Below are 15,872 nucleotides of genomic sequence, written 5' to 3'. Positions count from 1 at the left end.
TATACTGAGCATATGCCACTGCGCTGTTTAACCTTCTCTGCATACGAAGAAAGCATTCAGGGGAAGCATTCAGAATAAATGGCCTATTAGAATTAAACACATATTATGTATTTCTCATTCTTTAAGTGAAAAAAATCCTAAATGGCATGCTATGTATTTAATGTTGTTATATCCTTAGTTTATAAAATCAATTAATACAGCAATCATAACACAATAGATACCTGATTCAAAAGAGTGTGGGACATTACTCTGCCCAAAAAGTCACCAATAAATCCATACAGTAAAGGTCCATAAAAGAGACACACATTTAGCATCACCTGATATTATGTCTACCCCCAATAAAAGTCAAGCAGCTACTCAACCTCCCACAACACCTAATTTATTAGACTTTTATTTTTTGCTGTATACAAACCTCTATTTTGTTGGACAGGGAATGACTATTATATTAAATTTTAAAGAAACCCATGATCAGAGAATTGCTCATTGAACAACAGGGATGTTACAATTTCTCCAGAATTCATGTTGTGGAGAGGGGGAGCTGACTTGATACTGAAACAAGAACTGTATTTAGTCAGTCTTAAGATGGGGCATGGTCAACAGCAGACTTAAGAGTACACTCCCATGTTTATACAGAATTAAGTCCCATTGCTCTCTGTGAAGTAGTTATTCCCAGGTAAATAGGAACAGGATTACAGTCTTAAATGGATCAGGATTTACTAGGCAACATGCAGGTTTCAGACTGTAGCTAGGAATGCTGGAACAAATAAACATGCAGTGCAGCAGTTACTCAGATGTGTCTCCAGAACTAAGCTCAACAAACAGATTCCTTGTTAAGCAGAGAACACAAGTGAAGAGAATGTGGCAGTCTTGATATTAGCAAAGCTACAGATTAATTTTAAACATATCAGTGAAAAAAGTCCACAGATGCCAAATTGTGCAGCGTTACTTTGCAACAGGAAGAAATGTAACTGTCAAAGGGGGCGGGGGGGGGGGGGTTCCCATATTCTGATGGCAGAAAAACTTTCCCTCTAATTTCAGAATCCCACTTCTGCTAGCTTGAATTTGGAATTCTCCAAGTTACACAAAAGCAAAGGTAGTAGTGATAGTCTACAAGGTAAACAAATATCATGGTCATCAACTATGAACGAACTAAAATGTCACAAAATCATGACCAAGCTTTTAAATTCTCCATAACTCTTAATCAGACCAATGAGGCAGAAAATCCAGTCTGAAGGCTAGTTCTAGAGAATGTAAAGGTTTGCTCACAATGCTGTAATGTTCTGGTTGGTCCCAACTAAGACACAGACTGACTGGGGATTTTGGAATTTTTATTACAGACCAATATGACTTCCTTTGCTTTTATGAGTTTATGATCATCCATGGATGCTTAAGCCATTTTCCTTTCGTAAAGATCAGACAATATTATATTGCCACACTGATTCAGCAGTTAGCGATTACCGTAACTATGTAGAAAAAGGGTAAAGATAAACATTGTGGCTGGATGTTAATACTGAAGCAATCAATACTTTTACCTTGCTGAGAAATATTTGCAGAAACAGTAGCTGCAGTTGCCAAGTATACACCTAAAAAGTACACAAAGAGCAAAACTTTTTTTAAAAAGAACAAAGGTGTTCATCATCACCTACTGAATCCTTTAGAAAACACTCATTTTGTGAACTGTGTATTCCAGCCACAGTACATTTACAAACACTGGTTACAAATCAGGTTTAAGTTGAAAGCTTAAAATGTGTTGCTTTCCAAGACAAATGTACAAATGTGCCTACACTACTCCTGTGTAAATCAGTGGGAAATTAAGATGTGTCTCTTGGCTGGATCATGCCTGAAATCTTAGTGGTAGCATCTTTTTTACACACAAAAGATATGAGGCTCAATCCCTGCATCTCAATTGGCCTGAACAGACAGGCCAAAATAAAGCTGCTTCGGGTCACTTTGGAGGTATGCTGTTTAAATGACACACACATCTTAAGAGGCCAGAAGTTGTGCCAAAGTTGCGCTCCAGTCCTTTGGATTAGAGCATGGCTTTAGCACAGCTCCTGGCCTCTTAGAATGCATGCATCATTTAAACAGCATACCTCCAAAGTGACCCAAACAATTTTATTTTGGCCTGTCTGTTCAGGCCCAATGCTAGGTTCAGAAAGATCCTTTTCTGAAACTCTGGACAGCTGCTGCTAGTCAGTATTGACAACCTCAGCTAGATTTACCAATAAAATGATTTGATGTAATACTTCTTTCTATGTTCAAATAAAGTGTTTATGCTTTCTAATCTCCTCCATTACCCATTATTACACTTTGAGTATATCTATGCACAGAAGCCTTTGATTTCGAAAGTGTCTCAGTAGTATCACTAACTTGAACATATCTATCTGCATCTGAGGAAGTCAATGCATCTGAGGAAGTAGGTTGAAGTCTACGAAAGCTCATGCTGCCAATTTCTTTCTTTCAGTTAGTCTCAAAGGTGCTACAAGATCTCTCTACGTACTGATTCTACAAACTAACATGGCTATATCTTTGAATTGAACTTATACCATTCTCAATGGGAAGTCAAAAAATCTGTAATATTTAAATTGAAACATGAGCCTGGGTGACACTGTTGAATTGTTACTAAAACTGTGGCACTTATTCAGGGAACTTCTCCTTCGATTGTACACAGTAGTTCATGTATTAAACGTAACAGAGGTACACTACCAAGGTGACAGACTACATATCCAAGAAGATTATGCACCAGGACACTGATTATTTGTTAACCAAATTCATTTATACTGTATCTACTCATGTATAAGACTAGAAATTTTAGTCTAAAAATTGACCCAAAAAACGGCTTATACATGGGTCAATATAAATTATGTACTTTAACTCTTATTTTAGAAAAGGAACCATCTCCCGGTGAAAGGCAAGAGTGTAATCTGTTCTGGAAGCACTGATCCACCTCTACTCTCTCATCCATCCAGCCTTTTGTGTGAACACAAACAACTGTGCCTGCTGAAATTTTCTAAGTTATTTAGATCATTTGTTACATGCTTCTAAGTTTTACTTTCTACTTATCCATGGATCATATCAAAATCCATAAGTTTGGCCCCCAAACCTGCCCTCGACTTATACATGAGGCAAATTTATAGTTGAACATATACGGTAATTGTACTAGTAAAGATCATTTGCAATAGTTATACAAAAATAAATGCAAATTTCCCCCTATAATCTCACATCTTAATTTCTTTTTACTTTTATTTTTAAAAAAATCTTTTAAACGGCCTTGTGTTACAGCTTTGTGGAAGAGGTGGGGTATAGATTTTCAAAAATCCAGTTTTTCAATTTGTGGCAAAAACAAACTATGTGTTGTATCCAATTTGGATATGGGCCTAAATACCCTGAAGGCACCAGATCCTGTCTGAATCTTGGAAGCTAAGCAGGGTGCTGACCTCTGCTTAGCACTTTGATGGGAGACCACAAATAAATACCAGGCGCTGTAGGCTATATTGCAGAGGAAGGAACTGGAAAAACCACTTCTCTGAGTATTCCTTGCCTAAGAAAACCCTATGAAATTCATGGGGTCTCCATATGTGGACAGGCAACCTGAAGGCACATATAGACACACACAAGGTGATGTAGTGGCTTGAGTGTTGGAATAGGACTCTGGAGACCAGGATTTGAATCCCCATTTGGCCATGGGTGATCTTGGGTGACATTCTGTCTGCCTCAAAGGAAGGCAAAGGCAAAGCCCTTTTGAAAAAAATCTTACCAAGAAAACCCCATTATAGGGTCACCATAAGTTAAAATGACTTCAAGGCACACAACATCATCAACCTATTTGGAGTCCCAACAGAAATGGAGGCAGTTATCCACCTCCCTACTCCAGATTTCCGTGAGTTCTCAAAACTGGCTCTGAAAGGTTAAGAAACACTCTGGAGTTATTTTTCAGCAGCACTGAGTACTGCAGGACAGCAGGGTGAAGGAACACCAATGTAACACTGCATTTAGAACTATACTTGGAATTATTCTCATTGTAACACTAAAACACTGTTTGCATTTTATCACTTCAAAGATAGGAGAGGAAAAACTAGTCCTCCATTACAAAGAGAAAACAACCAGGAAGCACATCTATCTAGACCTCCTACCCTCCAAATGCTGGCAGACTGATGTAGCTCTGAAACAAGCCTACCACCACAGTAAGAATCAGGCTATAGAGCTACAGACTCCATTTTATGTATCTATTTATTGAATTTATATCCCACATTTCCCCCAATAAAATTTTTGAAAGGTCCAGCTAAAACATTTATTTTAAAAAGTTAAAAAATAATAAATTAAATATTATTTAAAACCTTATTAAATGCAGCTAAAAAACTTAAAATGTATTTAAAATATAATCACAGTAAAAGATTTTAAAATCCTCCTGGAGATGAGAGGTTTTAGGAGAAACACAGCAAGATTAACTTTCCTTTGGAGAAGAAAAATTGAGATCTCTGTTTTGTTATTTATACATGTTCACAAGCTTTAGCCTGTTTTCTGAAATTCAGAAATAACCAGGACCACTACTCCAATGGGAGTGGGAGGATATATGACAAGATCTTGCCATGTTGAGCTCCAGAGATGCTCAGGAGTTCAACCAAAACACAGCATAACCACTGGGACAAGCCTTTACCTCTACATCATGTTCTTGATCATGTGGCTGCATCTTACACTGCAGAAATAATGCAATTTGACACCACTTTAACTGCCATGGCTCAATGATATGGAACCCCTGGGATTTATAGTTTGTTGTGGTGTCAGAGCTCTCTGACAGAGAAGGCTAACCATCTCACAAAACTGCAAATCCCAGAATTCCATAGCATTGAGCCATGGCATTATTTCTGCAGTGCAGATGCAGCCTGTGTCGTGGTATCACTTGGGCTGTATATCCATCATCATTCCCTTTTATGTTCTTTAATAATGAACTTGGATAGACAAAAGAAGTCCTATGTCATAAGCTTAACTATAGGATGAGCTTTCGTTAACTTACTAACCTATTTCATGTGATGCTGTTTGACAGTAGAGCACCCTGCCTCTGAGTGGAGTCTCCTTCTTTGGAGGGTTTTAACAGAGGCCGGATGGCCATCTGTCGGGGTCCTTTGATTGTGTCTTCCTGCATGGCAGGAAGAACTTGATGGCCCTTGTGGTCTCTTCCAGCTCTAGGATTCTATTTTATCCACACACTTATGGCTTACAGATAGTCAGATCAGAGGGAAAAACTAAATGCTGAAAGTACTGCCAGTAATAATTACATTATAAACACTGTTCATTCACAAAACCATTGCTAATAATTGTAAGCTGCTCTGGTAGCCATTAGGACTGAAGGGTGGGGTATAAATACCATAAATAAATAAATAGTACTGCCAGTAATAATTACATTATAAACACTGTTCATGTTAAGAAAAAAGCAACATGGGATATACAGTAAATGAAATAAAACATGTATGTGAGAGTCAGGGTGACTCAGCAGAAGCCAATTGAGAACCACACAGGTGTAAATGGTAATACAATTAACAAGTCCTGAATGCCAAGGACAAGAAATGTAAAGTGGATAATTGGACACACCTGACAATTGTTAAGTGGTCAAGGCTGAGATGATGAAATCACTAATTGTAGGATGAACCAAGAGAACCAATGAGAATGGTGTACACGTCTACTGGGTGAAAACAGACAACAGTGGGTGGTACCATGCATTGACTATAATAATGACTATGCATCCCAATGTATTTTGTGGGTTGTAGAGTGGGTAGTAGTAGTGGATAGTGAGGAGTATAGTATTGTTGGAGTTGTGTTGGATAGTTTTGGAGCTGTATATAGTAGAATAAAGTAAATCTTTTATTTAAGACTACTGAGTTGTCTGGTGTCTTGGGTGAAGCTACAAGAGCCAGCTGGATCCTGAAGAAGGGTGAAGACTTCTGTGGAAGCAAGAGTGAGAAGGCTTGGAGAGTTTGTCAGGGTCTTCAGCCTATTCTCTGTAACTCTGCTAAGCTATAACCACTGGCCAAAACTGGTCAGTGTGGTGCACAACCAGGTGGTGAGTTCAAGCCAGAGGTGAAGAGCTACAACTCCCATCATCCCTGACAGTTCATTCACAAAATCGTTGCCGATATCAAAAGCATTTTGCACTAAAAATACTACACAGAGTAACTAATCTCACTGTCAGATGTGGAATCTTTTACATCAGGGGTAGGCAACCTGTGGCCCGCGGGCCTAATCCGGCCCGGCGAGGCCTTGGGACCGGCCCCAGCCCAGTCCTGCCGCCGATTGCCGCCGGGGCCTTTGGGGGGTAATTGTCTATAGAAGCCTCTGAAACATGTATTTATATTAACATTTTTTTTAAAAAATCAGCAAATTTTTTCACATGTCCTCCATTATTTTTAAACAAAGTGTTCTCCATTTGAAAATTTTGTCCTACATTTGTCCCGGTTTATTTATATATTTATTTATTTTAAATTATTTAATTATTTTTTTACTTCAGCCCCCCAGTTGTCTGAGGGACAGCAACCCGGCCCCTGGCTCAAAAAGGTTGCCTACCCCTGTTTTACATTAAGCTGAAAAACAGGACCTTTTTTGATACTTTTTCTTTGGGGTGGATAGAAAAAAAATCTCTACACAATTAGAGGTCTGCTAATTTCCCCACTTCTGATTCAATTGGGGGGGGGGGAGAACAAAAGGAAACTGTAGATTGTTTATGTTCATACTGTCTAGAAAAAGTCTAGAAAAAGCCTACAGCTGAGAAGAACTAAGCAACAGACTGTTGAAAGAATCAGATAAAAAACAAAAAAGACAATGGAAGACGGAGAGCAGGAATTGACTTCCCTGGGGAATTTCCAGCACAGAGAATTTCAGAAAGTAGAAAGGAAAGTAATAGAATCTTTGCTTCAAAATTGTGGCTCAATGCCTTTGCTCTTCTCTCAATGTCCCTGACCAAGAAAGATGAAGCAGGAGTAAAAACTGGCTTCACACCCAGCCTGTGCACACAGGTGCTGCCTGATTCTCAAGGTCAGGGATCTGCTGGTTCCTGAAATATCAACTGAGTATGTTAAGTGTTCCCCCACCTTCCCTGCATAGTGAAAGCAGGAAAGGGAAAGAGCCTGAGGCCTGACTTTGAAGTCATGATTCACTTTCTCCCCAGCTCAAGAGACCCAGTAACACCAAAATGTGTGGCCTGCCAAATCATCCATGGTTTACTGTATCTTGGGGATAAGCATTAGAATAAGGCAGAGGAATGCATGCAATTAAAACAAAAACAAAAAAACTTCACTCTCATACTGCATCCATACTGCTATATCATCATCATCATCATCATCATCATATTAACTACATCTGCATTCCATTGTTCCAAGAAAAAGTGGTAGACAGTTTTTATGGGTCTTCCTTCACAGCACCATTCTATCTTCACAATAGTCCTGTTAGATAGGTTAGGCAAAAAGATACTTTGCCCGCTGTATTTTACATTTTCTCCTACTACTTTGTGATTCCTGTGACTCCAGCCACAGCAAATGAATTTGAAAACATATTAGCAAAGAGAAGCAGACAGCACACACCTTCACAATGAAGCAACATCAGTTTCACAAAATATAAATGCCACTATATTGGTATTGATTCAGTAACAGAGCATATTATTATTATTATTATTATTATTATTATTATTATTATTTATATAGCGCTGTAGATTTGCACAGTGCTGTATATAAAAACAATAAATATAAAAGAGTAAACCTGCCTATGGCATACAATCTAAGAAATAATAGGATAATACATATAAAATACATAGCAATACAGGAAAAGGTTCAATAAAACAGGCAACAAAAAAGAACATCAAATAGCAAGTGACAATTATGCAATGCCTGGGAATGCTTCTCTGAACAGAATGGTCTTCAACTCCGTTTTGAAGCTGATTAAAGAAGTGATGGCCCTTGCTCACAGGGAAAGAAGGTTCCAGGAGTGAGGAGCAGCAAGTGAAAAGGGGCAAATCGTAGCATAGAATTTAAGATCACAAGAGGCTGGCACTTAAAAGTCTCAGATTTTCTATGTACTTGATGAATTATTGTGATCAACTCAAGATGAAGGTTGTTTCATGCACAGTGTTTTTAACATATATCTATAACATGTGCATGCACATTAAAAAGTATATGGCATATGTATACTTGCCAGACCCTGCTTTTTATTTTCCTTGGTGTCATATCAAATAAATATGATACATTTTGAGGATTAAGGTATCACCATATGAACAATGGAGAGCCAGTGAGGCGAAGTGGTTTGAGTGTTGGATTACATCTCTGGAGACCAGAGTTCAGTTCCTAGCTCACCCATGTAACCCACTGAGGGACCTTGGACAAGTCACATGCTCTCAGCCTCAGGGGAAGGCAATGACAAACCTCCTCTGAACAAATCTTTCTAAGGCGCGTTACAGACCGCCAAACTGCGGCGGCCTGCTGCCAGTGCCGCTTGCAGCGTCCGGGAGCCACAGCTTCTAAACCTGGGACTCCTGGACGCTGCGAGGAAGGAGCGTGGAAATCGCGCTCCTTCCTGGGCCCCAGAAGTGGTGCTGCAAAGCGCAAGGCACGCTTTCGCAGCGTCACTTCCGCCGCGACACATCTGGACGCTAGGCGTCCAAGACGTCAAAATGGCAGCAGCCGTGTGGAACGGCTGCTGCCATTTGTTACGGGCAGAGTCTGTAACAGGAGTAGGGGCATCTAGAAGAGACGCCCCTTTTTTAAACTGGGACATCCTAAGGACGTCCCAAATGGCGGTCTGTAACCCGCCCAAGAAAACCGCATGATGGAGTCACCATAAATCAAACATTTTGAAGGCACACAACACACACACACACACACACATATGAACAATAATTTGCTGACCTTCATAAAGGTCAACTACACACTCTAGTGAAGCTACAGTCTAATTGTAAGTACAGTACATCCATTTTTACTGCAAATGGAAAATCCACCAAGTTGTTCGTTAGGGCAATATAAATTAGTTCTGGTCTTGTGGTTTACAATGTAATTTGGGGGATGTAAAACACAATGCTACAGAATGTTTCAGAATGTTTGAAGAAATGGTTCTGCTGGGGGTTTAATGTGCTTTTACTTCTCGTGATAGTAACATTCAAACATTTAAAATTGTCAGGAAATGTGTGTGTGTCAGCACATACTTGTTGCACCATTAGACAAGGTGCAGTAAGGTTATAGGAAAATGAGGTGCAAGTCCAGGAGGATTGGCAAAGACAAGGCAGTACTTTGAGCTTATTTTCTTTGTCGATCACATATAATATTAAACAGTGTTCTCTTTGTAGCACACTTTTGGGTTATACCCCATGACTGTGGGATTCTATCTTTGTACACCACTTTACTACCATTAGTAATACTATGCACAGCATTGAATGCACCTGAAAATAAACAGGGCTTGGCTAAAATCTGCTGTTGAAACTGCTCCCATAGCTGGTCTCTGCCAAAGAAGAACAACTGTTTCCTCTGTTTTCAGCTCTAACACTACTATCAGTCAGAAAGGTACATCTTTTTTCAAACCACTTCCTGGCTCACTCTGAAGGAGGACTCTGAACTTCTGCCATAGAGCCATGTGGCATTCTCTGTGTGGGCAATCATTGCCAAAGAAAAACAGCACACACCTTAACCAGAATTTCTAGCCTCTTTCTTTGGAGACATTAGCAACAGGTGATATAATTTAGGTTTAGACTGGGCAGGAGGTGGAAGAGGGACATTAGCCCAGCATGCCTTTGTCTCATGTTATTTGTGTGATTAAAAAATAGAAGCGAATGCCCAGCCAAACTGCTTGCCAGTTCAAAACTTGTAAAGAAACTGGCCAACTCACAAGAGAATACCCCTGATCAATGGTGTTCTCAAACAAGCACTTTGTAGGTGTTCATAAAAAAATCACTCAGAACACCTCCTGAGTGGGATATTAGAGCAAGGCTACGAATGTGGTTCATGCTTTATGATCCAAGCCACATTTGAGACTGCCAACCAGGGCTGGCAATTAGAATATCAATTCTTGTGTTTTTAAATGCTTTTTTGAAGCATCCAGGAGGGGAGTATGGGACAAGGAATGGGAGTGTTCAGAGTATGAGATACATATTAGGGTGCCACAAGTGTGGTAGCTCATCTGGTGTGGTAAGCAGCTGCAACAATGGGCAAGATTTTACTAAAGAATGGTTAATTGCCAAGACTCCTCCCTGCCAAGGAAGTACTGACAAGGCACTTTAACAGAATTCTCAGCACACTTACAGTACTGAAGTTCACACAAACTTTACAGGGGGAAAAATCAACACCACAGCATTTTCAACCTTATCAATGACATGGAACAGCAAAGATTTGTAATGAAATGTGCAAGTTTTCAACCCTTGTCAGATAAATCCAGAAGAACAATTCCTTCACATGGGTCTGAATCCCTAACAGAAGGAGGAATTATGGGGAAAGAACACATGGAACAAGTTGGTTTTTTTTTTAAAAAAAATGCATACATTGGAGGCAGGATACCATTTAAACCATCAACACAACATGCCATGGAAGTTACACCTTGTAAGAGGGAATTTTCAAATGCATAATGATCTCATAAAATAGTAAAGGGCTGCTCCATTTTGAAAGCATATAAAAGGCTCTTTAACTGTGTCTTCAAGCATATACCCATTTTGTTCATGATTAACACAGAGAGACTTTGTTGCTGTTATGTGCCTCCAAATTATTTCGAACGCATGGCAACCCTAAGGTGAACCACTCATAGGAGTTTATCATAGGGGGGGGGGGATGTGGAGTTTAAACAGTGATTAACCCATGAAAATTGTACAACTGACATTAAAACAAGATTAAAATGACATTAACACAAGATCCATTATCCTGGGAATAACCAGGGAATAACCAGACAATAAACAGCAAAAAGTCATTCACAGGAAAATCCAGTGAATGATTTGCTGCTGTTTCTTGCCTGGTTATTCACGGGTTAATGGCACTTTAATCATGTTTCACCCCAACGTCATGTGAAAATCATTAACGCAATTGTGGGATTATCACGGGTTAATCATCGTTTATACTTCCAATTGTCCCCTGTGTGGGTTTTCTTGGCAAGATTTGTTCAGAGGAGGTTTGCCATTGCCTTCTCCTGAGCTGAGAGAGTGTGACTTGCCTAAGGTCACCCAGTGGGTTTCCATGGCTGGGTGGGGAACTGAACCCTGATCTCTACACATTCCAAAACATGAACAAAATCCTGCATGAAGCCCCCACCCTGCAGTATATCTCAGGAAATGAACTCAGTGGGACCTACTCTAAATTACCTTTAGAGGATTTCACTGTTAATCTGTAAAGCAGACTGTTAGGATTTTCTTCAAAACAAATCTGCATAAGGCAGCAACGGACATTACCTCTCATGATGATATGATTTGGTTTGCTAGCATTTTGAATCTTGTCAGAAGGTATCTTGGAAACTATACAGAGCCAGCGTGGTGTCGTGGTTTGAGCATTGGACTAGGGTTCTAGGAGGCCAGGGTTTGAATCCTGGCTTGGCCATGTAAACCTACTGGGTGACCTTGATCAAGTCACACTCTCTCAGCCTCAGAGGAGGGCAATGACACCCCCTCTCTGAATAAACTTGCCAAGAAAACCTCATGATAATAACATTTATTTCTATCCTGCCTCTTCAAAAAGATTGAGGTGGCTTACATCAGTAAAAGACCATATAATACAATAAAGTAAATTCCACTATCCCCTCCCTTCTTAAGGCAAACTGGCATAATAATTACAACATAATGATACTGCCTTAGGGTTGCCATAAATCGGAAACACCTTGAAGGCAACACAGCAAAAACGACAGAGGCGCTGGCCCACATTTCTTCATACTCAACCCTCCAAAACAAACTCCAAGCAGCGTATATTTCTTCATACATGACTCTCCAAAACTAACTGTGTGCAACTAGCGGAGAAATCTTGCAGCACCTTAGTGACTCACTGAAGGAAAGAAATGGGCAGCATGAGCTTTCCTAGACTTCAGCCTACTTCCTCAGATGCATTTGGTGAATGCATCTGAGGAAGTAGGCTAGGAAAGCTCATGCTGCCCATTTCTTTCTTTCAGTGAGTCTCAGAGATGCTGCAAGATCTCTCTACATACTAAACTGTACAGACTAACACGGCTATAGCTTTGAATTCTGCACGCCACTTGGTTCCAGGAGGCTAAAAAAAAAACCCCACCTTAAAGTGTGCCATCTACAACAACCACCCAGAGGCTCCTTGGAGCAAAAGGATTCCCCTGAAAGCTAGGAAGGAGATTCTCTATTTCCCAAGCTTTGGGAAGGCTTGAGAGAGATTACAGGACATCTGTTAAAGCTGCTTGTGGCTGACACCTTGACCTGGGAAAGCCTTCCTGCTACATCCAGAGTGTGTGTGTGTGTGTGTGGAGGGGGGCAGACCCCTTCTCCAAGCCCCCTCAGGTAACCCCCAGCAGCCCTTTGGCTTGGCGAAGGGGTCTGCCCCCCTCCACACACACACATTACATGTAGGAGGAGGAAGGCTTTCCCAGGTGTTTCCCTCTCCCTCCCCCCCTCCCAAACTGTGGAGACCAGAGCTCCCCTCCCCTTCCTTCCTTCCTCTCTCTCTCACTGGAGATCGCCCACATCTCAAAGCACCTGGGAAAGGAAGTGCAAAAGGAGAGAAGAAACACTCCCCCACAAACTTTCCGCCTTTCCAGCCCAGGTGCTCCATGACTTTTATTTTCATTTGTTGGAGCCAAGGCAAACTTACAGCCATAGCGGGGTCTCTGCAAGGCCGGCGAGGAGGGCTCCTCTTGGTGCATCCTGGCCGAGGAGAACAAACTTCGGGGAGCAGCCGCCTCCGACTCCCGAGGAGGGCTTTTTACGCGTCCGTCCGGCAGCCTCCGCCTCTCCAAATGCGCAAAGGATTGAGAGAGCGAGAGCGAGAGACACACACAGTAGGGGGAGCCTCTTGTCCTCACTGCACACACACACACACACACACACACACACACTCACTCACTCACTGGTGCTGCTTCCCCAGGGAGCCTCAGTGGTGGTGAAGGCAATGGTGGTCCCGCTTCTCCCAAAGAAGTTCAGGGAGGCGGTGGCGATGGCTCTGCTCTCCTGAGCCTTTCCCTTTCCCTCTCTTGAGTTAGTCCTTCCTCCCCCGAGGCTCGTCCCTTTGGGCCACCTGGCTCCCTCCCCCGCAGAGGCCAAGGAGGAGAAGCAGAAGGCGCCTGGCTCAGGGCTAGGGAGCTCGCCTCTCCTCCCTCACAGCGTTTCCTCTCTTTCTTTCTTTCTCTTCTGTCCCAAGCCCCATTATTCACTTGGGGAGAAAGGGGGGGGGGTCTTTGCTCCACAGCGACCCCTGTCGTCTGCAGCAAGGAAACCCTTTGGGCGGGAAGCCCCCTCCTCCTCCTCCTCCTCAGTTTGGCCTCAAGGAGCTTCCAAGCTGAGGGCTTGCTCTCTTTTTCTTTTCTACTTAGCTCCCTTACTTGTGCCCCTTTTTATGTTGCATGGCCACAGGTTACATCCTCTTACCCTCCTCGCCTTCCCTTGCTTTGTGTGTGTGTGTGGCTTCTCAGCTTTGCAGAAACGTTTGTTAAAAACATCTAGGGGTAGCCATGTTGGCCATACAGCAAACCCAATAACAGCCAAACAATGGCTTCATTCCCACTACCTTTTAAACCGGATCGTGATTCAGTTCGAACTGGTTCAAGCAACCCTGGTTCCCACATAATCCAAGTCGCTCAAGCGATTCCAGAAAGGGGGGCAAGCACTAGACCCATTTAACCCATGTCTTTTTGACACTGTTTTTTTCCCCCGCTTCCTTCTTGATAAATCAATTCTGCACAAGTGTGAACCACAAGCGGATCGGAATTGATTCAAATTTCCCCTTCGGCCGGCTGGAAACAAATCATTTTGAATCGATTCATTCATGAACGGGAACCAAAAGTGGGTTATTTTGATGTGATAACCTGACAGAAAATGCGATTGGGGCAAATGTACTGGGAATCACGATCCGATGTCAAATCAATCCATCAATTCGGATTGCACACTGATTTATCCGCAAGTGGGAATGAGGCCAATGATATCTTTATTGAGCCAACCCAAATGCGCAATGACATGTTGCAAGTGTTCAAAGTCACGCTGACTTCTTCAGGCAAACAGGAGAAAGAAATGGAAGATGTTAGTCATAGGCCTGCATTTTCTGTTTCTGGTCTTAGTTCAGGTGGTAAGGAGGGCTATCTGCGGGCAAGCACCTCCCCCTTTTTTGACCATGGGGTCGCTGGGAGATTCTCAAAGTCAAGGGAATTTAGTGTCCATCAGCAATTCAAAAAAGATGTTTCCTTGGAACTCAGCATGCCTTCTTCCTTTGGGAAGCCACAGGTTCCTATGTAGGGAGAGAATACTGAATCTCTCAAGACGTTTTCATGTTTTGCATCGGGAACAGTTTAGGTGGCGTAGAGGCAAAGCATGCCAATCCAGTCCCATTATTAGGGGGGAAAATGCTTTACCTTTGTTGGAGGCAGAAGCCTCAGATGGCTCTCTCCATAGGATTCCCCTGTGATGGCTAAAATGCGGTATCTTGAAATCCAAAAAACACCTAGGGGTAGCTGTGCTGACCATATAGCAAATCAAATAACATCCAAACAATGATACCTTTATGGGGCCGAGCCAAATGCACAATGACATGTCACAAGCTTTAGAAATCACACACTGGCCTCTTCATCAGGAAAACAGGGAGAAGAAACTGAAGATGTTAGTCATAGGCCTGCATTTTGCTGTTTCTGGTATTAGGAGTTTATCACACTGGGGCTAATTTTGGCATTAAAGAGAGATTAAATGCATTTAAAATATTCCGCAAATAAAGCGAAAATAGCGAGTAATTACGTGAATGATTATCACACAACTACGCAAATAAAGAGCTATCAGAAATGTATTGTCGCTGAAATCCTGGACATAAAATGATGTACATGAATGCTTCTTTCTGACTGCTTTAATGGCGGGCTTTGTGTGACGTGTGAAATTGTTTTGCATAATTACGCAATTTTTCTGGGATATTCACAGGATAACCGCCCAATCTTCTTCATGTAATAAACGTATTAGTTCAGATGGTAGGGAGGGCAATCTGCAGGCTGGCACCTCCCCTTTTGCAGTTCATACCACCTACACCACCTAAAGGCGAAACATCAGGAATAAACTCTTCTAGAAGATGGCCACATAGCCCGAAAAACCTACAAAAAACTTGTAACATGTCTTTGTGCATTTGGCCCAATAAAGGTATCATTGTTTGAATGTTATTTGTTTTATTTGTTGGATTTTCCATCCAATATTATTTTTTTCATTGTTAATTTTTTAAAAACTTTTTATTGTGGACATTAAAAACATTCCAGCCATTAACAAACATACATACAATACCTAAGATGTTGGACGTTTATCAACCAGTAAAAATTGGGGGTTTAAACATCATTTTTTCTGTGAAAATTGGCACAATCAAAATTAGCATTTTTGCACGATGTCGTGCTTAGAATGCCCTTATCTGTGGGAATAAACACACAGGCAAAAAACAGCAACAAATCATTGGCAGGGAAATCCCGTGAATGATTTGTTGCTGTTTATTGCCTGTTTATTCCCAGGAGAATGGCGCTTTAATCGCGATTGTGCGATTTTCACAGGATAATCCCACTATTTTCCCACTATTTCCACATGTGATAAAGTCCATCCATGTGGTAAAATCCTTTCTCACATGTCACATTACATATTACTACTGTACTAGCAATCCCATTGCCCTTACATTCTCAATCGACACATTTCCTTCACTTTCATACAATCCAAACTAGGGTTGCCATACTGCCGGACCTCC

At 41.5% G+C, this 15,872-nt stretch overlaps 1 protein-coding gene across 2 annotated transcripts in view; it reads right to left on the bottom strand.

The window, feature by feature from the left end:
* Positions 1 to 13,312, bottom strand: part of IQGAP2 (IQ motif containing GTPase activating protein 2) — a 192,794-nt gene extending 179,482 nt beyond the window's left edge. The window contains exon 1 of one of the 2 annotated variants that reach the window (XM_042448191.1): positions 12,774 to 13,312. In XM_042448191.1, the coding sequence (XP_042304125.1) occupies positions 12,774 to 12,825 (52 nt within the window). In that variant the 5' untranslated portion in view covers positions 12,826 to 13,312. The remainder of the gene's footprint in view (positions 1 to 12,773) is intronic. The other variant, XM_042448192.1, reaches the window with a different exon arrangement.
* Between the last annotated feature and the right edge of the window lie 2,560 nt (positions 13,313 to 15,872).

The sequence above is a fragment of the Sceloporus undulatus genome, chromosome 2 (assembly GCF_019175285.1).
Source record: "Sceloporus undulatus isolate JIND9_A2432 ecotype Alabama chromosome 2, SceUnd_v1.1, whole genome shotgun sequence".
Classification (NCBI taxonomy): domain Eukaryota; kingdom Metazoa; phylum Chordata; class Lepidosauria; order Squamata; family Phrynosomatidae; genus Sceloporus; species Sceloporus undulatus.
Note: the sequence above shows the minus strand (reverse complement) of the source record. Positions and strands in the feature narration are given on the sequence as shown.